The 26,361-nt window shown below is 44.1% G+C and overlaps 1 protein-coding gene across 2 annotated transcripts in view; it reads right to left on the bottom strand.

The window, feature by feature from the left end:
* Positions 1-299: 299 nt before the first annotated feature.
* Positions 300-26,361, bottom strand: part of VEZF1 (vascular endothelial zinc finger 1) — a 64,595-nt gene continuing 38,533 nt past the window's right edge. For both annotated transcript variants that reach the window (XM_029611828.1, XM_029611829.1), the window contains exons 4-6: positions 25,699-25,885; positions 18,494-18,544; positions 300-7,743 (exon numbers count right to left, since the gene is read on the bottom strand). In XM_029611828.1, coding sequence (XP_029467688.1) covers positions 7,313-7,743; positions 18,494-18,544; positions 25,699-25,885 — 669 coding nt within the window. In that variant the 3' untranslated portion in view covers positions 300-7,312. The remainder of the gene's footprint in view (positions 7,744-18,493; positions 18,545-25,698; positions 25,886-26,361) is intronic.

Below are 26,361 nucleotides of genomic sequence, written 5' to 3'. Positions count from 1 at the left end.
ATTCCTACTGTTGAGTTCCCTCATGGTCACTTTCCAAGTCAAAGAGTTATGTCTTGCTAGAGAAACAGACAGCAATGTCCACACTGTGGATCAAGAGCAACCACAACAAACCCATTAGGACACTTATTTTCTACATTTTTGTTTATTGAGACAAAACTAATTAAAAGGCACAAACATGGGGCATGAGGTTATACATGGACATTATAACAAACATATACATTAAAAGTGTAGGAATGTGTTTGCTTTCTGCTAAACAGAAAGCTCCTAAGCTTTTATATATACAAAAGTTGTACAGTTTAATGTCCTAGAGTACAAAAGATCATTTATAAAATTAATTTTTACACTTAGCTCTACTTTTTTTTTCTTTTTAAATTTTAACTATGTAGTCCAGGCCCCTAGAATTGTTTGTATTTAATAGTACAGCTCCCTCTTGTCAATGAAGGCTGGTTGCGCCCATTGACACAGCCGCAGCAGGAATATTCCTCACAAGCCTTCATTGAGAAAACACACACACACACACTCGCTCGCACACACACACAATTTCCAACCACCTTAACTTCTGTTAGGATAAAAACCATCTGACCTAAATGTAGTGTCTTGGTTTAGGTTGCTTTAACACAATGTTTTATAAATAAAAAAAGTTAATGTGTCACATGATGGTCTAAAAGCAAATTGGTTTTCTATCTTTTGGTTTTCTACTTTACAGAGAAATGTCCTAAGAGGTAATAAAATGTGTGTAATATCACCACTTTGCTAAAATCTACGTATGTAATCTGAAACCAGCACAAAGCAGGGAGGGTGTCAGACTGTCATCCAAGCGCATGAAATGGACAGAAATGTTTTAAAAAAGGGGAAGGGGGAAAAATGAATGTTTATAAATATTTAACCATTTGAAGCAGATTGCCACACCACTTGATTAAAAATTAAGGGGGTGAAAATGAAATAAAAATAGTGAAATAAAAATGAAGGTCTTGGTTTGTCCTGAAACGGGGCACACAACCTAGTTAGTGGTTAGAATAAAAAAAAAAATGCATACAATTTAATATAAGACAAACTTTCTAGTAAACAACTATGATGCTGCCTATTGCAATAACAGGCTAAAATTTGGGAGAGAGGGTTACAGTGCTTCTGTATTCTGAGGATTTAAAGTAACAGGTTTTTGTTTTTTTTTATGAAGCACTAAATTTTTCATCCAAGGAATCCTGGCGGGCACCAACCGAAGGGGAACCTCGAATCCCTCGCAGCTCAACTCCTCCTCGTCAGCCTTTTGTTTGGTCTTTTGTCTTTACCAAACACAACATTATTATTAAAAAAATAATCAACTACAAGGTTAATACTCCCTTAGGTAATATGTCAAGTGATATTTACATAACTCTTTTCCTTCTTCAAATCTGGTCACAACCCCTAGTGTGTAAATGACATCAGAATGCTAAATTTATATGCTTTGCATATCAGAGCTGGTATTGCCTTTCCCATAGGGAATGCTGCCTGACATTAACGTATTCCCGGGGTAAAATGCACATTCTCCGAGATGCATTTCATTCCTGCCTAAATGTGTGATGTCTTCTCTCATGTAATAAAACGTGAACACAGAGATGATACGTTATGCCCTTGCCGAGGTGGCAGGTTTAGAACTGACATGCCAAAGGAGATAGCCGCCATATTAAGGATATGACAGGATTGCTAGCAGGGGGAGGAGTTCATTTTTTACTTTTTTTCCCCCCAACATAATGTCTAGTTGATTACAGGGATAAACAACAATATATATTTTTTACTTTGTTTTAATAAGTTGGCCTACTGTTCTATTTATTTGAAAAAAATAAATAAATAAAAAAAGACAGGCAACCATTTAAAATATCCACAAGGACTAAAATTAAATATCACACAAAAGATGCCCTTCAGAAATGCATCTTAAAAGAAGCAAGTTCTTGCCTAGAATCCTCCACAACTCAATCACGTGTTCAAAGCATCACACCTTATAAGCAGCGGGCAAGTGGGCTGAGCTAATGGTCCTTTGGATTCAGGCTCTGCTCTCAGCAATGCTTAGAGGAAGAGCCTAAAAACGGGGCATGCCTAGCACTGTCCATCTTGTTTAAAGGATGCGCTCAACCCAGGGCAACAGACTGAACTTCATTCAGATAACCTACAATTGTTTTAAACCTGCCACTTGACAGTTTCATTAAATTCCCAGCTTTTGTATTGGCAAAGATAGTTCCCCATTTGTTCTCTCCATATCATTCATGATTTTATATATCTCTATGGTAACTCTCTTCGGTTTCCTTTAAGCTGAAGAGTCCTAGTTTTCTAGATGCACTAAATGTCTTTGTTATTGCACATTTCCCTTCCCCACCCCAGATTCTCTCTCCACTCTCTTACTCCAGGTAGCAAAGGGAGCCACACCAACCCAAAGGCTGCTTCCACCAAGATGATCCTTGGCATCACTTGTTGGCCAGCAGAAGATACCACCAACGCAGCAGCTGCCAACTTCCTTGGGCCTCAGCAGCACACCCAAGTTTAACTGTTGCATAAGAGCACCCAGACTTCCCAGGTCTGAAACTTCCCATTAGTATTTAAGATGTGAATACACCATGGACCAGTATAATGGCATGCTGCTACTTTGTTTGCAAATACTCTCAATTCCTATCATTTTGCTAGCTTTTTGGACTACTGCTGCATGTTATCAAAACAAGGGTCCTTGTTACAAAAGCAAGTTAAGGTTTCAAGTCACTACACAATCCTTAATGGAAAAATCATTGACCCTTGTGGTCATTTTCAGGAGAACCGAAAATATTTTGAAAAAACTTCTAAGAACAGAATAATTTTGTCTTACGAATTCAAAGTTAGACTTCAATGATGGCCACTGGCTTGTGATAGTCATTTTTCCACAAAGACTGTCAAAAAGACCTGTCTTGCTCTGATACAGACTTCCTTCTGAAATGGTTACAAGGCAATGCTTGGCACGTGTATTGCTCTAGTGGAGAATAAGCTGGTTTTCCCATTTTAGGTCTGTTTGCATCTGGGAGACTTGGCAGATTTACTCAAATTGCTGTTGCAGTAGGTACAAAAATATGAGAAACAGAGGCCCCCTGAGCATGGCCTAGCAGATAAGTAGCATTGCCACCACACTGCTGTGCGGATGATTCAGGTATGATTCTTGGGCCTGGCTCTTGCTCCCTAGGCATGCTGCAGAGGCAGCATTCACTGGTGCTGATGGAAAGTGCATCTCAGCAACTGCAGAACAGGGACACAAAAGGTTGGACTGGGGGGGGAGGGGGAACAAGTGTACTAGAATCTGGTGGAAACCACAGCCTGTGGTCCCTGGCCAAATCCAGTTACTGCCAGGTCTGAGGATTTGTCTATTAACAGTGTATCCCAATCAGTGTGCCTTCAGATCTGATCAGGTGTGCCATGGAAAAGTCACCACTGATTGATATTCAGACAAAGGTCAGCACCTCGTTCTGCTCTCAGCATCAAGAGACACTAGTGATGGCTCTTAAATGTGTAGGAGCTCCTTTCTGAGAACATGTGTAAGCATGCACGGCTTCTTCCTAACCCCAGCATGAGCTCTGGTGTGTGGTGAATGGGCAGTGTGCAGGACATGAATAGCTGGGTCTCAGTGTGCTGCATACACACTGCACACAGCCCCTCCTCCTGAGCCTCTCCCTTGAGTCCTTCCAGCCTTGTCCTATCTCCAGGCTGGGAGGTAAGGACAGCATGCACAAAGTGCTAGATGTGACTTATTCTGTGTTAGAAGCAGAAGCAGAGGAGCTCTGGCAAACAAGTTAACTGAGCAGGCTGCCCACACACACACACTCCCTTCTCCTGCAACTGTATATAAAGGGAGCTGAGAAGGAGTCTGTGTGCTTTGCTGCTCCTTCTCCCCATTTTAAAATTTGGAAGAGATAGGAAAGCACGGAAAGCTCCACCAATCTCTTTTGCCCTGCATGTTTATCCCAATTAGACTGTAAGCTCTTCCGAGAAGAGTCAGTCTCATTCATCTTTGTACAACGCTTCATATGCTGAGTAGCACGACAGGGGAGATGACTGGTAGAAGTTCTTTGACTATATGAATCCTCTTCATGTCCATGTTGCCTGCCTGCTCCGTGTAGGCTGGTGTGCCACGTGGTATTTTTGTTAATATTGGTGTGCCTTGGACATGAAAAGCCTGTGAGACACTGCTCTATAAAACAGGGGTAAAACCCTGGATAGTTGTGAAGGAAGACTCATGGCACCATAGCCCAAGAGAGGCTGGTTCCAAATGAGGCTACCCAAAAAGAGCAAAACGAAGCTTGACAGACAAAATCAAAATAGAAAAAAAGTGGCTCCTTGCTGCCAGGACCCGATTTATGTTCCAAATGGGCTTAAGATTTTTTTCTAGAAGGTTTTCAAAATGTTCTCTCTCCGCCAGGCTAATTTTGGAAACACCATAATAATGGGGAATTTCAAATAGCTCAATAGGAAATGCAAGGGAGGTAAACATTTTTAAATGTCATAAATGATTGCTTCATGGAACAGACTGTCCTGGAATGCACAAAGTAGGAGGAACTACTTTAGATTTCATTCTCAGTGATTTATAGGAGCTGGTTGGTGTAAGTGGTAACTGTGTTAAGGCTACTTAACAATAGTGATTATAATGCAATCAGATTTGATATAATCACCAAGAAAGAACACTAAGGAAGTAGCAGTAGCATTCAACTTCAAAAAGCAAGCCTTGATAAAATGAAAAGACTAGGAAGAAACTAAAAGGGGCAGTTTCAAGAGCTAAAAAAGCTGTATAAGGCATGGAGATGGTATTGTTAAACAATCTTTGAAGCCCAGATCAAATGCATTCCATTCATTAAAAAAAAAAAAAAAAAGTGGTTGACTGAAGACCAAATGACTGCCAGCATGGTTAAATAGTGCTGTGAGAGGCTATTAAAGCCAAAATGGCATCTTTTAAAAAAAATAGAAAGTAAGTCCAAATGAGAATAGGAAAGAGCATAGGCACTGGCAAGGTAAGATGCAAAACATTAATAAGGCAGGGTAGGAAAGAATAATAAGTAGCTTGCCACTGATACAAAAACTAAAAAACTTGTACAAGTACATCATAAGCAAGAAACCTATAAGGGGGTATATGTTGAATCACTAGATGAGAAAGTAAAAAGGGGCACTGACAGACAAAGCCACAGCAGGAAAAATAATTTTTTGCTTTGGTCTTTACTGAAGAGGATGTTGGGGAGATACTGGTACTGGAACTGTCCTCTGAAGGTGATGAGTCAGAGGAACTGAAGCAAAATCACTGTTAAACTGGAGGACATATGAGAGGAAACTGACAGATCAAACAGTAACAAATCACTAGGATCTGATTGTATTCACCCCAAAATTCTCAAAGAACTCAAATATGAAATTTCAGATCTACTTCTGTTCATCTATAACATATCATTAAAATCTGCTACTGTACCCAAAAACTGGAGGGTGGCCAATGCAGTGCCAGTTTTTAAAAAGGGGTCCAGAGAATTCAGGAAACTACAGATTGGAAAACCTGATGACAGTGCTAGGCCACATGGTAGAAACTGTAGTTAAGAACAGAATTACTGGGCATATAGATAGGCAAAATGTAATGGGGAAAGTCAACATGGTTTTAGCAAAGGGGAGTCATGCCTTACCAATCTATTAGAATTCTTTGAAGATGTAAATAAGCATATGGATAACAGTAAATCAGTCAGTACAGTGTACCTGGATTTTCAGAAAGCATTTGATAAAGTCCCTCAGAAACTCTTCAGGAAATTGAAAAGTCATGGGATAGGAGGCAATTTCCTATTGTGGCTCAGTAACTGATTAACAGATAACAATGCCTTTGTATTGATCAATGGTGCAGACATGCTTGAGTATTGTGTGCAATTTTTTTTTGCCACTCTTCAAAAGAGGTAAAAGCAGAACTAGAAAAAGTACAAAGAGGGGTAACAAAAATGATTACGGGGATAGACCAGGTCTCTTATGAAGAAAGGCTAAACATGTTAGGGCTCTTTAGCTTAGTGAAGGTATAAATTTGTGTGGTAGGGAACCAGTTAATAGGCAACAGTTAATACTAGATTCAGGAACACTTCCTCAATCTGAAACAGGTAGAAGCCTTAAAACGAATTTAAGTAAGTATTTTTTCAGTCAACAGCACAATTACGCTATGGAACTTGCTGCCAGAAAATGTGGTTAGGGACAGTAGTATAACCAAGTTTATAAAAGGTTTGAATGCATTTCTAAAGAAGAGGTCCATAAATTATTAGATAAACTTTGGTTTCTCCACCTCTTAATTCTTGATGAGAACATGAAATAGAACATTCAGATTTTAGTTTGCCAGTAATTTTAGGAGCCCTGGACTAGCCACTGTTGGCGATACGATACTGGTTTCAATGCACTACTGGTCTGACCCAGCATGGCATTTGTTATATTCTTATGTTCTCCTGAAATGGTTCACAAAAGTTCAATGATTTTCTATTCGGCCATGTAAGGCTACCAGAAGTACCAATCTATCCTGTACTATCAGGACCAATATTTTTCCTTTTTTAATATATGAGATGTGCTACTCTGCTCACACACGACGTCACAAGGGATTCTGCATCTTTAGACTGGTTGCAAAGGGCTTTATGCTCTGTGTGCTCTACTCAACATGATTTGCTTACAATGAAGTGGTTCAGAGCGAAAGTCACAAACACTAAAATGTGAACAGTAACCATCAATTAATGAGGAAGTCACTAAAATGACCAATGCTGTTAATTAAAAGCGACAAGAGAACATATTTTCACTTTTAAACAATAGATTTCTGTCCTGTCAGAGTTGCCACGGCTTCTAACGTGCTTTGGCTTTGTCACTTAGTACATCTTCACCACTCCTGCTGCCTTGCCTGTCTCCTCATCGCATCCTGCTCTCTCTAGTCCCACCACATGGACAGTCTATAAGACAGTTACTCAATACTGCTACAACTGGAGCTCTTTTCTTTTAGTTAGGTAGGAAAGCTCACAAGAATCAAGTAGGAAAGAACCCCCGAGAGCAAATGGGGTCAGTAACTTGAGACCATCTTGAATATCCCCAAAAGTCAGGGAAAAGGAGGAAGAAGTAGGTACCTAGAGGGAGAAAGCAGGGTAAAAGCCAAATACCCTAAAAGATGAAAAAGGAGAAGGCATGTAAGAGTGGATACTTTTTTTTTTTTGCCTACCACCTTTAATTAGATGAGTCTTCATGTTTTCTAGCTTTTAACTTTTTTACGCCTCTTACCCAAAACTGCTGGTAAGTTAACTACTGATCAACTTTTATATAATACTGTTTAGAGAAGATTGCTTTACCAAGGAGGTGAGGAGGGCAAAGCCTGGGATAGAAAGGGCATGCTCTCTACAGGTCTCATTGCTATATTTAGAGGGCCAGCTAATGTCATTGGTGTTGGCAGATTCATAGGAGTTGTTATAGTAACCGGATGCGCTATATTGACTGGAGTGGTGACTGGGGTGGGCAAGTTGACAGATGATGCAAGTGATAACGGCGAGGCCATGGATATAGGAGAGGTGATAGTTACAGGATGCCCAAGATTCATGGGAGAAGTTATATTGACTGCACTCGAAACGTTGACTGGACTTCTCATGCTCATTGCGGCTGCCACGGTGACCGGGTTCGTCATTGTCCCAGACACAGCCATGGAGGAGGTGATGCTGAAGGGAGATGTCAGAGTCGCAGGTGTTGTGGCAGCAGTAGAGGTTTGGCACATATTACCAGGGTCTGGGGGTAGAAAAATAAAGAGAGATAACTTTATAAAATATCTAGCAAAATTTGTCAAGAGGACATAGTCAAAACATACAATTAAAAAAAAAAATGGAGTGGGTGGTCATAGTTCAACACAGATGCCCCATCTTTTTTAACAGACCATTATCTGCAAAAGAACCAGGCCATGCCGAACATAAAGGTCACAGTTTATTTAACCACCATGAGATTATCATTTCACTAGGGAACAGAAACTAATACAATACTAGGGAAATTAAAGCAACACTATTAACTAGAATCATAAGCATACTAATTTGTCTGTGCTTTCTTTTCTGTACCTTTGACGATAAGATGTGGCCCTGTGCTCCCCCCCCCCCTACCCCACCATTTTAGAAAAACCAGTTTGAGTCCTAGATCTGTTTCTGCCATCTTTATATTTGCATGTATCAGTGTGATGACATCCTAGGGTGCCGGTAAGGATCAACATTTAGTTATAGATCTGCAATGTACAATTATTGATGACACTGAAAATGTTTTGAATGTTGTACTATTATGTAATTGTCTGTCTTATAAATAAACATTCCAGAAACTTTAAATCTTGAAAAATAAAAAAAATTGTAATATAAAAGGGAATGTAATTATGCAGTTCTGGTACAAGATTTAAAAAACAAAACAAAACTGCAGCTTATTTTATTCAAGTATTTGGCAGGTTTGTCTTTTTTTTTGGGAAGCATGTAAAATAAAGTTAAAATGAGTGCAGGGAAATTTGCATAAGTCTTCCTTACTGAACATCAATCTCTGCCCAAGCAGGAACTTGAATTGTAGCCTGTGACTTCCACTCAAATGCCATATGAAAGAATAAATGCATAGGAGATTGGCCTGTTTCAATATAAAGAAGGCTCTTGAATGAGGGGGTCATGAGATAAATGAGAAAGGGGGTAGGCTTAAGAGTAATCTAAGGAAATATATATTTTTTTTTTTTACAGAAAAGGTGGTGGACAAGAACAGTATTAGAATTCAAAATAGCATTGGACAAGCACAGAGGATCTCTTACAGAAAGGATGGGACTATAAAAATGAATAGGACATGTAGATGGGCTGAATGGTCCTTATCTGCTTTCATGTTCTATTTCTATTTCATAGATTGAGAAATTACTACTTACCTGACAATTTCCTTTTCTTTAGGACAGTCAGATGAATCTAGAACAAGTGGGTTATGCACCTCTACCAGCAGATGGAGACAGAGCAAATTAACGTGTCAGTACATAAAGCCCTGCAGTGACTTCAGCCTCCCAGTATTCTCAACAGACTAGCAAAAATCTTGGATTAGAAACATGTAACCATTTCAATACTCAGCCAACAATGAGACCAGACAAGAACGTATAAACATTAGTCTAGGGACTGTATTAAAAAACTTACCACTAATCCCTATAACACATAGTCACACAAGAGGAGCATACTGCAAACATTTGGCAGTCATGGGAGGTAAGTCGGATTCATCTGACTGTCCTGAAGAAAAAAGGAAATTATCAGGTAAGTAGTAATTTCTAATTTCTTAGCGTCCAGTCAAATGAATCCAGAACAAGTGTGATGTACCTAAGCTACTCCCGAATAGGGCAGGAGGCTGTCCGCGGTCCAGTCAATACCACATATGTGCAAAGGCCACATCCTCCCGGGCCTGCACATCCTGGAAAGGTGTGTAAGGAGGGCCACATTGCGACTCGGCAAATGTTAACAGGGGACAACAATCTAACTTCTGCCCATTACACTGCTCAAGCCCTAGCGGCATGAGCCTTAATCTGACTAGGGAACGGCTTCCCAGCATCCCTGTATGCAGCTGTGACTACTTCCTTAACCCGGTTCTCCCTGTCTAGTACCGCCGTGAAGAACAAACAGGTGATCTGACTTCCGGAAAGGCTCAGTAACCTCTAAATACCTGACAATATGTCTCTTGACATCCAAGGGTTGCAACAGACTATACTCTTCTGCATCTCTCTGTCCAGAGACAGCAGGGAGATGGAATGATTCAAGTGAAGCTCAGTGACTACCTTCAGTAAAAAGGAAGGAACAGTATGCAGCTGTACCGCCCCCCTAGAGTCACCTGGAGAAATGGCTCACAGCAAGACAAGACTTGGAATTCGGAAACCTTGCATGCAGAGCAAATTGCCACAAAGAACACCATTTTCAAGGACAGGGTACGCAGTGGTATAAATACAGGGCCTACCAAGAAAACCAATTAAGATTCCAAAGGAGCACCAGAAACCACAAGGGAGGACAAAGATGGTTCACTCCTTTCAGAAAATAGTCACATCAGGATGAGCCGACAAGGAACCAACAGTTACCTGACCCCTGAAACAGGTGATAGCTACTACTTGCACCAAGGAAATGAGAACCAAGCCTTTATTCAAGCCATCCGGCAAAAATTTCAAAATGAACAGAATCTTGACCAAGGAAGGAAGAGTACCTCAATCCTCACACCAGGCCTCAAAACATTCTCCACACATAGGCCAAGGAAGTGGAGAACTTTCTAGCTCTCAGTAAGGTGGAAATCATTGCTGCAGAGTATCCCTGCTTCAGCAAGCGAGCCCTTTCAAGGACCATACTGTAAGATAAATTTGAGTCAGATCTTCGTGAAGGACAGGTCCCTGCTGCAACAGGGCTCTATGTGCCGGAAGTCGAAGAGGAGAGTCCACCAGGAGGAGCCTTTGCAGATCTGCATACCATGGTCTCCTGGGCTAGTCTAGAGCTATCAAGAACAACATCCCTCTATATGCTCGATCCTTCAAATTAATCTGCCCAACATGGGCCATGGAGGAAAGGCATACAGTAACTTGTCTTCCAGCCATTCCTGCACTAGGGCATCGATCCCCAAATGACGTAAGATTTCTCATGTGGTTGAAGAATCACGGAATGTTCGCACTGTGCGAAGTCGCCAGGAGGTCTAGGAACAGAAGACCCCAGAATCAGCTAAAACACCTCATCTGACAACGCCCACTCTCCTGGATCCAGACTCTTTGCTGAGCAGTCTGTCCTTACATTGTCTCTTCCTGCTATATGTAAGGCTGAAATCCTCTGGAGATGCACTTCTGCCACAATTGTTGCGTTGCCCGACATTATTTGAACCATTCAACCTTGCAGCCTGTTGCCAAACCGTAAACATGTCAACCGGACCACCCTGGCTTCCAATCTGAATGATGTTCCAAGAAGACTCTTCTGCATTCCAGGGTCCTTACGCTGTCAGCTCCTGACAATGAGCTCCCCAACCATGAAGATTCGCATTTGTCATAAGTACTAGCCAGTCCAGTAGAGCTAGGAAGATGATCTGCCTGCAACCACCACTGCAGTTGGGAGGCGACCTCCATCAGCAAGTGGAGCCAAACTGAATAGTCTTGAGACTGTGGGTTCCACCAAGACAGCAGGGAGAGATGCAGAGGACACATATGCGCCCTTGCCCATGGCACCACTTCCAGGGTTGCAGCCTTAGCCAAGTACCTGCAGGTAAGACTACACAACTGGGTGCAGAGAGTTCATCAACAGACGAAGCTGCACCAGCAACTTCTGAATTTGAGCTTCCGGCAGGAAAACCTTGCCTAGCTTCGAAACAAACCAAACCCCTAGGTATTCCAACAACTGAGCAGGCTGCAGGCTGCTTTTGGCCAGGTTCAATACTGAGCCAAGCTCCCACAGCAGGAAAATCATCTTGAGAGTCACCAGGCGCTCTCTTCCAGCGATTTGGCGTGAATCAGCCAGTCATCCAAATACAAGTGTACTAAGGTTCCATTCCTTCTCAACACTGCTGCAACAACTACCATTACCTTGGAAAAGGTTCAGGCAGCTGTGGCTAGACCAGACCAAAGGGCAGCACCCGAAACTGAAAGTGGCATCCCAGAATTGTAAAAAACACAGGAAACCTTGGTATTCTAGTCAGATGGGAATGTGGAGATATGCCACGGTCAGATCCAGAGAGATCAGAAATTCCCCCAACGGCACGGCCATTACCACCGAGCGCAGAGTTTCCATGCAAAAATGCTTCACTCGCAGAGAACGGTTGATGCCTTTGAGGTTCAGGATGGGACGAAAAGAGCCCTCCTTCTTTGGCACAATGAAATAAATGGAATGTTGCCCCAATTTCCTTGAGTCTTGGGCACTGGGACCACAGCCCTCAGACTGAGGAGCCTTGCCAATGTACCCTCCACTGCGGGAAGTGGCAGGGAAACTCCATAAACACGTCCCGAGGGACACTGCGGAACTCCATCGCATATCCTTCTCGTATCACCTCCAGGAACCACTGATGTGATTTCAACCCACCTCTGATAAGACAGAGAGGTTTGCTGACTCACCCACTATCTCCTGTTCCCATGGGTGGGTCGGGAAACTTTCATTGGGAATCTTGGGAGGTTCCACTACCCGAGCCTGCACCTCTTCTGGGTTGTCGGAGACAAAAGGACTGAGACCTACTAAAGGGTCGAGTCCTCTGAAAGATCACACCTCTATGGGGTCGAAAACACTTCGATCCACTAGCACGACCTCTCATGTTAAAGGAGTGCTGCACCTGCTTCTTATCCTCCAGTAAACAAGAAACCGGAGATTCGCTCCACTCACTGGTCAGTTTCTCCAACTTGCTCCAAGCAAAAGCGAGCCATTAAAGGGCAACTTGACGAGGCTGGCCTTGGAGGTCGTATCGGCCAACAAGTATCTCAACCATAATTGACGCCTGGCCGCTACTATCAAAGTCACCCTACTGGCTAAAGTGTGGACCAGATCACAAGAAGGCAGCAGCTAGTTCCATAACTACCCTGGAATTTACCCCAGGGACAGACGCAAACAAGAGCGAGCCACCAAGGAACAACAAGAAGTGATCTGCAAGGACACTGCCATTGCTTCAAATGCTAGCTGAAGGACAGTCTCAACCTTTTCATCACGAGCATTCTTCAAGGCTGCTCAGTCTTCCACAAGAATAATGGTCCATTTGGAAAGGATTCAGAGGGTTCAGGCCTTCCAAAACCCGACCCCCTTTGAAATTAATCTCTGGGGTGGCCCACTCAAGAGCAATCAATTCTTGCATGGCTTCAATCACATATTTCTCTTTGGCTCAGATACTGAATCTGCCCCAGGAACTCCAAGCAAGGTCTGGGAAATCAGAGTTGGCAGTTCATCTAAGGTTGGCCTCCGGGGAATCCCATTCCCGAGTGATCAACTGCAAGATCCTGTGATGAGTGGGAAGAGACTTGGCTAGAGGCCGCAGTCCTGCTAGGAGTGGGTCCCCCTTCTTGAGAGCCGGGTCAGGCCCCACCTGTTCCGGAGGGGGATCAATATCCATTTCCTGGAGGATGTAGGGAATGAGGTCATCTAACTCCGCCGCTTGGAAGATGCGGATGACCCTAGGGCCGTCGCCCTCCACCTGGGCCGCCAAGGTGGGGTCGTCCACATCAGGGTCCTGGGATTGTCCTTCCCCCGATGGAGTCTGTATTATCGATGATGTCCCGGTAGGGCCACGAGAAGTCCCCGCTCCCCCGCCTACTAAAGGGGGGCGAGTCTGAGGGAGGGTCCCACCCAGGAGGGGGGTAGGACATGGTATCTTGGGGGGAGAGGGTCCCCAGGTCCCGAAGGTCGTGTCTCTGCTCTGAAGAAAAGCCCTGTACATCAGGACTATGAATTCAGGGGAAAAGGCCTGGCATCCTGAGAGGTCACTCCCTGGGGGATCCCCCCTCTGCCTACCAGGATTAGACTCTGAGTAAGGGTCTAAAACGGGCCTAGAAGTGGGGGAACGGATTATCCGTGTCCTCCTCAGAAAGCGCGGCATCAGAATCTTGCAACAAAATGGCCGCCGTTCCCGCGTTGAGAGGGAACGGGGCCTGGCGCTTCCTTCCCACGTGGTCTGCAGCTTGAACGTCCTTGTTAGTAGCTGGAGCACATTCCCCCTCAGGGAAACCGCCTGAGCACAGACCCTCTTCAGAAAATAATCCGGCCCTGTCGGAGCCCTCACAAGGCGCCGCGGACTGCATCGCCGCAAGGAAAGAGGGGGGGGGGGAGGCTCTACAGGTGGCTCGCGCCTAAAATGAGCGCCGACCCGGCAACGGATGCTTGCCACGGTCCCCCACCGACCTGAAGAAGAACTGACGGGGAATTAACCTGCCGACAGCAGGTGGCCCCGGGGAATGGTGCTTCGCGGGGCCGCAGGTCGGGACGTCGGTCGCTCCCCAAAAGGGAGGGGGGAAAACCTGGGTCAAGAGGGAGAGGCCGGCACTACTGACTTTCACCTCAGAGAGCCGAACGGAGTCCAAAAAATTGCAGTCTTCTGCTGAAAAAGAAGATGAAACAAAAATACACTTACCCCAACTGAGCTCTCAGTGAGGAAAAAGAGAAAAGAAAGAAAGAAAAAACAGGCAATAGCCTGTCAGCAAGTCACCAGGCTAGAGAGCATTGAGCCAGCACCAGCGGAGAGCTCTCCCCCTGCTGTAAGGGGAGCCTTTGCAAAGTGACCTAAACTGTAAATTTAAAACTTCCTATTTTTTTTTTTTTTTTTAAATTGATCCCCCTGAGGAGGTAGCCCTAAGCTAACAAGCTGAGGACCACAAGTCCCCTGCTCACATCTGCTGGAGTCAGAACGTTACTGAGAGCTGTTACAGGGGAGGTGTGGTTATATGGTTCCTCCCCTGGGAATTTTGTGTTCTGACTCCATCTGCTGGACATGGAACATAACCCACAGTCTGGAATGATCCTGGTATGTACAGCGAACCAAGGATATCACCTCAGGAATTCTCAACCAAGGGAGGGACCATATGGTATCACCACAGGAGAGCGGGGCAAAATAAATTTCCTTCTTTTCTCCTTCTAAAACTTAAAGCAATCCCCAGTAGGGAGATGCACGGAGACAGAGAATACTGGCAGGCTGATTAACATCATGTCAGCTTTGCTCTGTCTCCATCTGCTGGTAGAGATGCATAAACCACTGGTTTTGGATTCACCTGTCTGTACACTAAGAAACAAACAACTGGCCAAAGGAGCCCCATGGACCTTTTAATTGTTGCACGTTGCCTTTGTGTGTGTGTTTGAGGGGGAAGGGGGTGAAGAAGGATTTAAAACACATGACTACCAAGGTATAACTTACAAAAAGGCTGTCAAACCACATTATTTATTAGGGATGCACATTTGTTGCAACGGTAAGCCCGTAACTTGCAGAATTATAGTACATGTGAAAAACGCATAGTACGTGCGTACATTTAACGAGTTACGTGCTTACCATCTGTTCTTACACATTTACTATACATCCACTAGATACGTATATACTGTCGTGATGAATGAAACAAATGGAAAAACAAATGCACACCCTACTATTTATAACACTCCTTAGTCAACAGGCCATGCCACTATAAATACCGATGTCTTCCCAGGGATAGCAGAGTTGCTTACCTGTAACAGGTGTTCTCACAGGACAGCAGGTTGTTAGTCATCACATATGGGTGACATCACAGGATGGAGCCCAATCATGGAACACTTTTGTCAAAGTTTCTAGAACTTTGACTGACACCTACTGGGCATGCCCAGCAATGCACCAACCCTGCATCCAGCAGGGGTCCCCCTTCAGTCTCGAAAAATAAAATAAGAAAACATAAGCAAACTCAACTCCGCAGGGTGGCGGGTGGGTTTCGTGAGGACTAACATCCTGCTGTCCTGTGAGAACACCTGTTCCAGGTAAGCAACTCTGCTTTCTCACAGGACAAGCAGGATGGTAGTCCTCACATATGGGTGCGTACCGAGCTGAGGATGCCCGAGCAATACACCAAATGCACCCAAAGACGTGCAACAGGCACAACAACAGGGGTGGAAATTTGGTTAGGAGGGCATCCTGAACCCTGAACAGGTCGGTGGTAGGAAGTTGGGAAGTTACACTGAAAACAAGTGGAGTAGAATAGACTGGCCAAAGATGGAATCTTGCCTGCCAGCCTTATCTAAGCAATAATGTGCTGCGAATATATGGAGAGAACTCCAGGTAGCAGCCTTACAAATATCAGCAAGCGGCACCGAATGTAGGTGCGCTACTGATGTCGCCATGGCCCTGACAGAGTGTGCTTTTACATGGTCTTGTAGTGGAATGCCTGCTTGCTGGTAGCAAAAAGAAATGCAGTCCGCTAACCAGGAAGAGAGGGTCTGCTTTCCCACAGGATTTCCCAATTTGATGGAATCGAAAGACACAAACAATTGAGTGGATTTCCTGTGGGTCGACGTGCGGTCTAGATAGAAAGCTAGAGCACGTTTGCAGTCCAAAGAATGCAGAGCCTGTTCTCCCGGGTTTGCATGGGGCTTGGGAAAAAAAAAGTAGGTAGGATAATAGATTGGTTAATATGAAATTCCGACACTACCTTCAGCAAAAATTTAGGATGAGTGCAGAGCACTACCCTGTCATGCAGGATTTTAGTGTAAGGTGGGTAGGTAACTAATGCCTGCAATTCACTAACTCTGTGAGCGGACGTGATAGCGAGAAGGAAAACTACTTTCCACATGAGATAACGGAGATCACAGGAGTGGAGAGGCTCAAACGGAGGTTTCATGAGCCGTCCCAAGCAGGGGCCAGAGGGCGCAGTGGAGGTTTTAAGTGGCGCAAGCCTCTCATAAAGCGCGTTACTAAGGGTTGTGTGGAAATAGGAATATCCCCTACGCCTTTATGAAACGTGGCTACTGCGCTGATATGCACCCTGGAGGAAGTTTTCAGGCCTGCCTCCAACAAGTGCCAGAGATAGTCCAGAAACTTCACCGTGGCACAAGTGAAGGGGTCTAAGGACATAGATGTACACCATACTGTAAACTTCTTCCATTTAGAGCGGTAAGACCTTCTCGTGGAAGGCTTTCCTGAGGATTTGTTAAAAGATCAACACTGGAAGTAGCTACATAAAGAGTAAAATAAGGAAAATACTGGGGGGAGGGGGAAGGGTACAGAAAGAAATATGAAATTAATGCTAGCCCAGCTGCAAGCACCTGCCAAGCCCATGAAGAGTCAACTGGTAAGTGAGTATTCCATAAATCTCAGCTCTCAGGATTTATCTTTGCCACCAGAAGCTTTACAAACCATCATGCACACTGTTTCTGACATAACATTCAGCACTTTGTGTTCCTGTCACTTTCTCAAAGGAAAACATTTCTTTTTTGACCCAGTTTCCTCTTGCTCCAGTGCTACGCATTCACAGCACCAGGTAGCAGGCACTGGCTGCTTGGGGGGTAAGGAGAAAGGACTTGAAACACAGCATGGACTTTGGCCCACATTGGCCTCCAGCAGTGGCTAGCAGTCTTGAAACATTGCATCTGCAGCAGCTTTTTAAAATCAGCCTAAAATTAGGGTGAATATCGGTTTAAACCAACTGTCAGCTTTGGAAAAATCTGGGTGAAAAATCAGTTTAAACTGAAAATGAAGGAGTACAATATATGCAGGAAGGCTCCTTCGTATAGTGGCACCAGGAGGGGAGGGGGGTTTATAGGTAGAAATGCCAACTTTTGCAATCATACTTAATGGACCTTTTGCTTTAATTCTTTTCCCTGTTTATAATCTTAGTCCCTGCCTCTGTTCCCTACACCATGCTAAAGATAAACTAAATGAGAAGGGCTTAAATCAGAGCCAGTGACGCATTGACAACAGTACTGCATGGTAGCCGAAGGCCACAAGCCTGCCCTTTCAGTTCCAGGAAGGCTGAAGTCATTTATATATCAGCACCACCTGCTGGCTGTTAAAGGAAAGGCATTTGGAAAGGGGCCATGCTACAATTAAACTGGTGGGGCTGGGAGAACTGCCAGGAGGACAAGTGAGGATACTAATGCTGAAGCATACTTTCTATTAAAGTCTCTTATATTCTTGGTCTTATTTGGCTCCATAGTTAAGCAGAAACAAAGATGTTTTCTTCAAACTGATCTAACAGTCATCTGTGACCAAGGCGGCTGATCTATGCAGGGGATTTTTTGCTTTAGTGAATTTTAGTCACCTTCATTTTAATAATGCACAGAATGTGGATTTCTCTTCGAGAGTCCTACACCCTTGTGAACGTTAAGACCTTCAGGCTTACGTGCTGCAGATTTTGTTCAATTCTTTGGAAGCTTTGTCAAGGATTGTTTTCTTTCTGATATGCCACAAACCGTGGAGATGTGCAGAATATAAATATTTTAAATTAAATAAGTGTAACATGCAAGCTCACTGCCAAGTCACTATTTATTTATTTATTTAAAATCTAGAATAAAATAAAGCAAATTCCCTACAATTGCCGTGATGCCCTCGAGAAAGCTGACAAAGATCTACATCACATGGAATGGCATTTGACTAGAGCAGTGAAAGACAAATAACAGCCCAAATGAATGCAAGGTAATTGGACCCTCTCTCTTGAAAATATCAATGTTCCCCAAAGTTTCAGAAGAACTGCAGAGGGGGCTAGTTAATATCCATCACACATGATCATTGAACACTACCATTTTAAACTTAACCAGCACGAGTACAGTTCTTTGCCACTCAGTGCAGAGAGATACAGCTTTTCTTTTTTCCTCCTGTTTAATATTCAAAGCGCTATTGAAGTAAGTCCCTAGCAATTCAATACTCTTTCTTCTTTTATGTCTGCAGGTGCCTAGCAATGTATCTCTACGGCTCGAGACCTTTCCCCCTTTTTTTTATTTTTTTAACGTTTGGGGTTGGGAGGGAGGGAAAACATGGGTGAACCTCAGTATTCCATGCCCTTTACATATAATCATAAAGGAGCATTCACCATTGGAAATTACGGATGTTTTATAAATACCTTGGTATTTGGTTCGACAAAAACTCGGACTTTGGAGTTCAGGTAGGTGTCCTAAAATTGAAACAAAAACTTGGCTCCTTACACAGAATAAAGTGAATGTGTATCATTTAGGGTCAAAACACATGACATTCAGGCTACTTTCCTGCCACTGTCTGATGACAGTGTATGTGACTAGCATTCTAGATGCCAGCTAAAATCAGAATGAATACAGCAGCATTAGCAACAAGCAGACAGATCATCATTGCGCTGGTATCTATATTATTATCTAGCAAAAGGATTTCAACTGGACAGGTAACTTTAAGGTTACTTTAAGGTTTAAGGGACAGTTTAATTTTAAATAATCTCTCAACATAAGAACCACACAAAACCATTTTGGTTTTTCTCCTTGATCCTACAGGAAAATTAAAAAATGATTTGCATATAGATATTTTTTTGTATTTAAACAAAAAAAAATTAGACAAATACATGAATACTTTATGTTTATGCAAATATTTAAAATAAGCAAAAGTTCGATGGTCTCATCATACTAATTCCCCAAAATTAAAGCACAGCTAAGAAGCCCTAGAGCAGAAAAACAAATCAGAACATTTACGATATGATCTTAAAACAGTTAATTAACTAATAAAACAGACACTTGAAAATTTACAGATTGCAAAGTAAGGCCAAGAAGAGAGCAGCACAAGGTAGCAATGCCATTAGTTGGATAAAGATATTCTGGATTATAATGTTGTTCTTAGTAATATATAAAGAACATTAATTATATTAAAAGTATGTATGTGGGGGGAGAGGGGCACTTAATATAAAATTAGCTTCCCTCTGGGGCTCCAAGTGCTCAACATGTCTGACTTTTTCAGTTGATTCATTATCTCCAAAGTATCCTACAGTTTCAATAATTTAAGAAAAAAGGAGCATGCGTGAGTCAGTATTATGAAAAGAAAAAGAGAAGAGCAAAACTAGCTATGACTGGCAAAGCCTGTGCTGGGAATGAGACTGTGTGAAGCTCTTAATGTAGCGGGGATCGCATAGCATGTGCTGACACACATGAACAGATGTTCAGGGTATAAAATCTAAACTCACATCAAATGATGCAGAACGTAGCAGCCAGGCTTCTGGCAGGGGCTAGACTCAGATCATATATTCCCCCCCCCCCCCCACCGTTCTCACCTCATTGGCTGTCTACACATTCCTGATCACAGTTTAAATCTTCAACTTTAAGAGTTTAAGATTTGGCGTGAAACAGACCTGGTGTACCTTATGGAGAGGTTGAGGAGATATGTACTAAGATGCTTGCCAAATTTGGGAGGGAAGAGTTTGTTGGTGGTTCCCTCTTTTAGACTGATTAGATCTTCTGTGGCTCACCAACAAGCTTTTACCTACTCAGATCCTTTTGGATGGAAAAAATTGCCACTTGAATTTGGGCAAGCAAATTATTTTTGCACTTGCAGGCATCCATTGAAAATGCACTTGTTCAGATGAAAGCATAGTTCTGCGCTCAGTCCTTTCAGTGCTCTTTTTGTTTTGTTTATACCGACTGTTGGGTGTAGTGTCTTTCAGTGTCATGGTAGTAGGTGCTCGTCATCCCAGCTGAGCTCGATTTTTTGTTTTTGTATATTTCATGCAATTGTTATATCCTGTTAGCAGGTAAGAACCAATTCTTTCCTTCCTTAGTCCCCAGATACAGTCCAGACGATTGGGATGTACCAAAGCTTCCCTAAACTGGGCAAGAACTCGAAGGACCTGCTCGCAGCACAATCTCGCAAAACACTTGGTAAAAGCATGCAAAAAAGACCAAGTAGCTGCCTTGCAGATCCCATGTGGCACTGTCGTACAGACCCCATGTGCACTGTCGTACAGACCACTTGGTAAAAGCGTGCAAAAAAGACCAAGTAGCTGCCTTGCAGATCCCATGTGGCACTGTCGTACAGACCCCATGTGCACTGTCGTACAGACCACCATGCTCACAAAACTGGACTATTGTAACTCCCTGCTAATAGGACTCCCTGCCACCACCATCAAACCCCTGCAGATTCTACAAAATTCCATGGCCAGAATCATAACAAGTACTCGTAAAAGGGACCACATCACTCCCATCCTAAAGGACCTACATTGGCTGCCCATCTCCTTCCGCTCACAATACAAAACCCTAACCATCCTTCACAGCTCTCTTCATAAACACAACCACACCTGGCTTGATGAGATGCCTCACTACCGCTCCTCTGACCGACCTACAACAGCAGCCCACACAGGCACTCTCCACACACCATCCCTCAAATCAGCACATTCATCTCATACCAGAGGGAGAGCGTTCTCCATCGCTGGCCCCACCCTCTGGAACTCCCTCCCCACCCTCCTACGCCACCCTCCTACGCCAAGAGACATCACTCCACAATTTCAAGAAAGGAGTCAAGACATGGCTCTTCCGACAGGCCTACCCTGACACAAACCAAACATAAATTCTTCCCTCCAGCCCCTCCCTGTCTCGACCATCCTCCGGCTGCTCCCCCCCTCCGTCAGACCCACCCCTACCCCTCTTCACTCCTAGTCACCTTTCCAATCCTTTGTCTCCCAGCCGCCCCCTTCCCCCTTCTACCCCCTTCCCCCCCGTACACCTTTCAATCTCCTTCAAATAACCTTTCTCCGAATGAACACCATAGCCCAAGTAATTCTGGTGGCTTTCAAGTCCTCATGAGTCCCTCCTTAAGTAAATGAAACCTGTACTTAAGTTACTGATACCTATACTCAAGTTAATGAGACCTGTGCACTCCGTCATCTGTACATAGTTTCCCTCTATTCCTATAGTTTTTATTCCTTTACTTCTCATCTCTCTATCTGCCTTTGTTCTCCTCTCTTCCCCATCCCCACATTGTTAATTGTTATTGCCAGTTATTTATTTACTATCATTATTATAAATATTGTTTTATCGTTACACTGTATTTTCCACCTGAGTTCATTGTAAACCGGCATGATGTGCTGCACGAATGTCGGTAAATAAAAGTTAATAAATAAAATAAATAAATAAATAAATAAATGTGGCGACACCAACTGACGCGGAACCTAAGATGCAGCTTGAGTCTTAGTGGAATGAGCCTGAAAGCCAACCCAGACTATAGGCGCTTAGTCTTCTCCTCCGAGATCCACACGGGAATCTGTTGAACCCAGAGTAAATTGGCATCGGCCATGAAGCCACTACCAGGATCGCCGATGCTGAAACTTTAAACATTTTCTTGAGGTGAAGTTCCATCTCCCTGTCCTGAGAATCCCTCAGGGATGCACAACCTTCTACCGGGATAGTAACAGTCAAAACTAAAGCATTCACCTTGTACAGCTTTAAAAGCTCCAAAGCATCCTCCAACAGCAGATATAAACTTAGCCATGGCCCTGCCCACCTTCAGACTGGTTTCAGGAGAATCCATTTCTTAAACACCAGGGCCTTAACTGTCCAGTAAGGGAAAAGCTTTACGGGGACCAATAAGCTCCTCCATAATGGAATCTTTCCTCTCACGTTCCATTTCTGTCACAGTCTCCTTTCCCAAAATCCCGCCCCAACCCCTTGCCAACGACGGCGCTATACAAGTTCCATAATGCTCTTTACTGAGTGGATAAAAACGACCACAGCCATACAAGCATGAACTTGAAAACAACATACACAAAGACTTTGCGCAAACTTAACATTAATCCGAGACTGGCCTACACCCACACTGGCAAAGACTTCATGCTGTTATCCCCCGCTTGCTGCTGCAATCCCGGTGAAGCATCAGCCCTCCAACCTTCTGCTCCGTGAAGATGGTACCCACTGGCATCCCTTTCTGTGAATGCCACAGTGGCCACCGCTGCTCCGAGCAGTGTGCCGCCACCCCACCAATCCTCTGGTGGTTCTTGCAGGTCAAGCCTATTTGTTTATGCCAAGCCTCCACTTGGCCAACTCCACACTAGTCACCCATTTCGGTCTGTGCTCTCCACCGCATATGTCCACAGCCCCCTGCCTATTAACAGGGCTTGACCAATTATACCCACTTCAGGCGCCCCCTACAAGCTTCCCCCATGCGTAATCTTTGGTGTCTGGACTTTTTTCCCTCCCACAAACATCAAGTATCCCCTGATGTACCGGTGAGGCCTGTCACAGTAGGGACCAGTAACCCCTTACTTGATCCCTACCCCTCACCTAACCCACTTGTGCTAGACGCCATTTAATGGATGCCCTACTGCTCGCTAGCCTCCCTCTGCCCATGCACGGACCGTGGAAGGTAAGCCCTGCTCTCGTCTTCCGTCCCCGTATTCCTTCTGAGCCCTCGCTGCTTCTCGGCTTAGTTTTAAATCAGTTGGGAGCCCTATTGGCTACTTGATCCCCACCCTTCCCCTCTCCCCCTTGGACTGGCTGCAGCACGCCTGCCCAGTTATGAGGCCCCTGCCTCAAACTGACTGGGCCTTCTTTATCCCAAGCACTGCTAGGGCTTGGGAAGTCATACCGTGCAACTGCTCTCTTCTAAAAAGAATCAGACCAGCTTCAGCTCATCCATCCCTATTTGCGTCCCTGGGATTTCCCTTTCCTCCAAGGGATCCTTGGCTCCGTCCTCGTCTCTAGGGAGTCTTCTCCACAACCTCTTCTCATGCCTTGGAAGGAATATTTATTCCAAAATATTTGCTACCTGCACTTCCTATGTTCAGGGCGGGGCACAGAAATGTTTCCACCACAGACTAACTCCAAGGGATCAGCAGTCCTCTTCCCCGATATTCCATGCACCGTGGGAGAGGACGACAAAATGGCCACGATTCCTGCGTGGCCGCAATCTCCAGGATAGACAGCCTCAGAACTCCGGGACTACTGCTTCCTGCTTGCCAATTTTTTAATTTTTTACCTCTGCCAATTTTTTCCACCTAGGGGCTCCCGAGCAACCCACCACCTATGCAGGTGGAACAATGCCCCCCTCCGCTGCCTGCAACCTAGACCCGCAGGCCGAGCATGACTTCCTGCGCTCATTGGGTGTGGTCATGTTCTCTGCAGCTATGCAGGAAATTGCAGAGCAAATTCTACCAAGCCTCAGCAAACCTTCAGCCCTCTCCCCCTTGACAGTGCACTGCTGTTCTCCGTCTGTATGCATTGCAAATAGAACTCTCGGTCAGCCTCCCCTCCGATGCAGGCTGAGGCCTTCTGCTGCTTCCTCTGATGGCATCTCAGGACCCTTGTCTTGATGCGATGGTAGCCCAAAAAATACCCCCTAACCAGCACAAAAAGAAAAAAAATTCCCTGCGTGGAGGGGCTCAAAAGATACAGCCAATCAGAGGGAAGGGAGGGCTGGGAATGAAAGAGCCGGAGCTACTGGCTGTCAAACTCCTCTCCAGGACAGGGCACTAGCTAAACGGGGACCACCAACCCTCTGCTCGCCCCTATTCTGCCAAGGCGACAGTCCCAATCCATGACCTAACATCCCTGGGAGCAATTTGGTCCAAGTCCGACTGCAGATTTTGCACCTCTACCATCTCTGCTGTAGACTGAGAAATACTGAGCGACTGCAAGTGGCACAGTACCTTAAGTACCAGCACTACAGTAAAGCTTTTCTTCTCTGTCTCGGTCTCCATCCCAATCGTCTGGACTGATCTGGGGGACGATAAGGAGTTATATCCTGTATCCCCTTCTACTTATAGTAACTTGGGAGTTTTACCAATGATTTTATTTATGTTGCGAGTCAGCCTTGGTGTTCTCAGGACAGGTATAAAATATGATTCAGTTGTAAGATGCATATGCTCCTGGTGTAGAGGCAGCCACAGAGTTGTACTGTTGATGTAGACATCCTAAATTTATCTTCCAAACAGGAAGGCCCATTCTCCAACAGTTGGTCAAACCAATGATGCTGAATGAAAGCTTCAGCACTGAAGGGGTAAGCCGCACAGGACTCCTGACTTTTCAGGCTGGTGGACACCAGCAATTCCATATTAACCGAGGGAGAGCTCGTACTGAGCACCCAAGTACTGAACGGCTGCATCTCCAGCAGTAAGGCAACATCAGCACTGAGACAGAACTTTGAGAGGGGGCATGATGGGGTAAAACAATGTCTGTAATTAAATCTTGGAGGAGAGAACTAATGTTTGCGATGATGAAAGCCTGGGAAATGTACATAGTTTATTTCAAAAGGACAAGGTGCAGACTCTCAACTGCTTTCCTCTTCAAGACCCTCAGCAGATATAATGCCACATATCTATCGCTCCAGATTACATTTCTTAATGTTAAAAAGCTAAAATCCCTCTTTTCCTATGATAGGCCTGGAGTAGAACAAACCACTTTTGTAGTCTGTCCTACTGGCTTTTTATAAACACATTAAATTGAAACAGAGTGTGACTCACTCAAATGTCTAAGTTCTGACCCACAGGATTTGAAACATTGGTCTGGATCTTAAAAACCCATTCTGTGCTGCACTTGAATTCCAACAGCACTTGGCATGAAGGCAGAGTGCCTGGAGCAGAGCTCAAAGGTCAGATCACTGATCTGAAGCGTGCTGGTACTTGCTAGATGAATATATTTGTGGTACGGTAATGGTTTGTATGCAAACATTAATTCCTGGCATATGCAGAGCCTGAAAAATCGTACAAGGATCACCACTACACTTTGGGAATGGAGTTTTCTCCGGACAGTTCACAGACATTTACATTTCTGATAAAAAGATAGTGTGAATGCAGTGTTAGTCCACCTGAATGAACAGAACCCCCCCCCCCCCCCTTATAAGGCGGTATCTTTTTTTTTTTATTGGACACACAACTTAATATATTTCTTTCACTTATAGCTGTGGGTCCTAACAGCTAGTAAAGAAATATATTATGCTAGTCCAGTTAAAAAAAAAAAAAGTACCACCTTTTATTTCCCCATATTTAAATTCTCAAGCACAACCACCAGTTGTATTTGTATTTCCATCAGTGCAACCCTAAAACTGTAGTCTATGGGTGTCGTCTGTTCACTTGGTGTCTTAGTGCATCTTGAAGGTGCAGAATGCAAGTGGACAAGTTGAACTCTGTTCCACACTTTCATCTTTACCTTCTGTACAAACTGATGGCATGTGCTTCACCACCCTGTTGACTTTTGCATCCCAAAGACAACCTAAATAAAGTGAAATGCCAGACCTTACTAACCACAATGAGCATCCCTTTAAGCAGCTAAAAGTAGCTTACTTAAAAGGCAACGCAAGGCAAAAATAACCTTCTGACCATGTGCTTACCTTGATACTTTTTACCTTGCTTACAGGTGCTGCAGTTGATGCTTTGGCTCTGCCCGTGCGTTTTTAAGTGGCTGGTAATATACGCTGCACTAAGGAGTTTCCCACAGATATTGCATGATACCTTGCCTTCGTGTCGCACCATGTGTGTCCGCAGTCTGTCTTTGGTGGCAAAGGCCGCAGTGCAGGTCTGCAAAGAGAAGGCAGGAATGGTTTACAGCACATCCATCCTGTTCTTTCTAAATATATCCTTGAGGCATTACACAGATCATAACCACATCACCAAATCTCAGCTACTCAAAATGGAACTGGTAGCATCATGCTGATGACAGCAAGGTTTATTTCAATGTTACGCAACCTAATATAGAACCTATGATGTTACAGCTGGCACCAGTCTCTTCTGTTATGACAGCACAAGAGGATCAAGTTTTAAGTATGCTGCCCTGTAAAACTGCATCACGTTTCTCAACTCCTACAGTACTCTCTTCTCTAGAAAAGGGTCTGAATTAGTATAGCCTCCTTCACTGGCTATACTCTCTCTTGCGAGCTCACTAACAAAACATAGATCCACCACAAAATCTGATCACTCTTTATTTTAATAACTAGTGCCTACCATTTTAACGGGGTAAATGTTATTTAAAAAAATAAAAACAAGTTTGCTTACCG

The sequence above is a fragment of the Rhinatrema bivittatum genome, chromosome 8 (genome assembly GCF_901001135.1).
Source record: "Rhinatrema bivittatum chromosome 8, aRhiBiv1.1, whole genome shotgun sequence".
Classification (NCBI taxonomy): domain Eukaryota; kingdom Metazoa; phylum Chordata; class Amphibia; order Gymnophiona; family Rhinatrematidae; genus Rhinatrema; species Rhinatrema bivittatum.
This window is presented reverse-complemented; position numbering and strand designations above follow the sequence as displayed.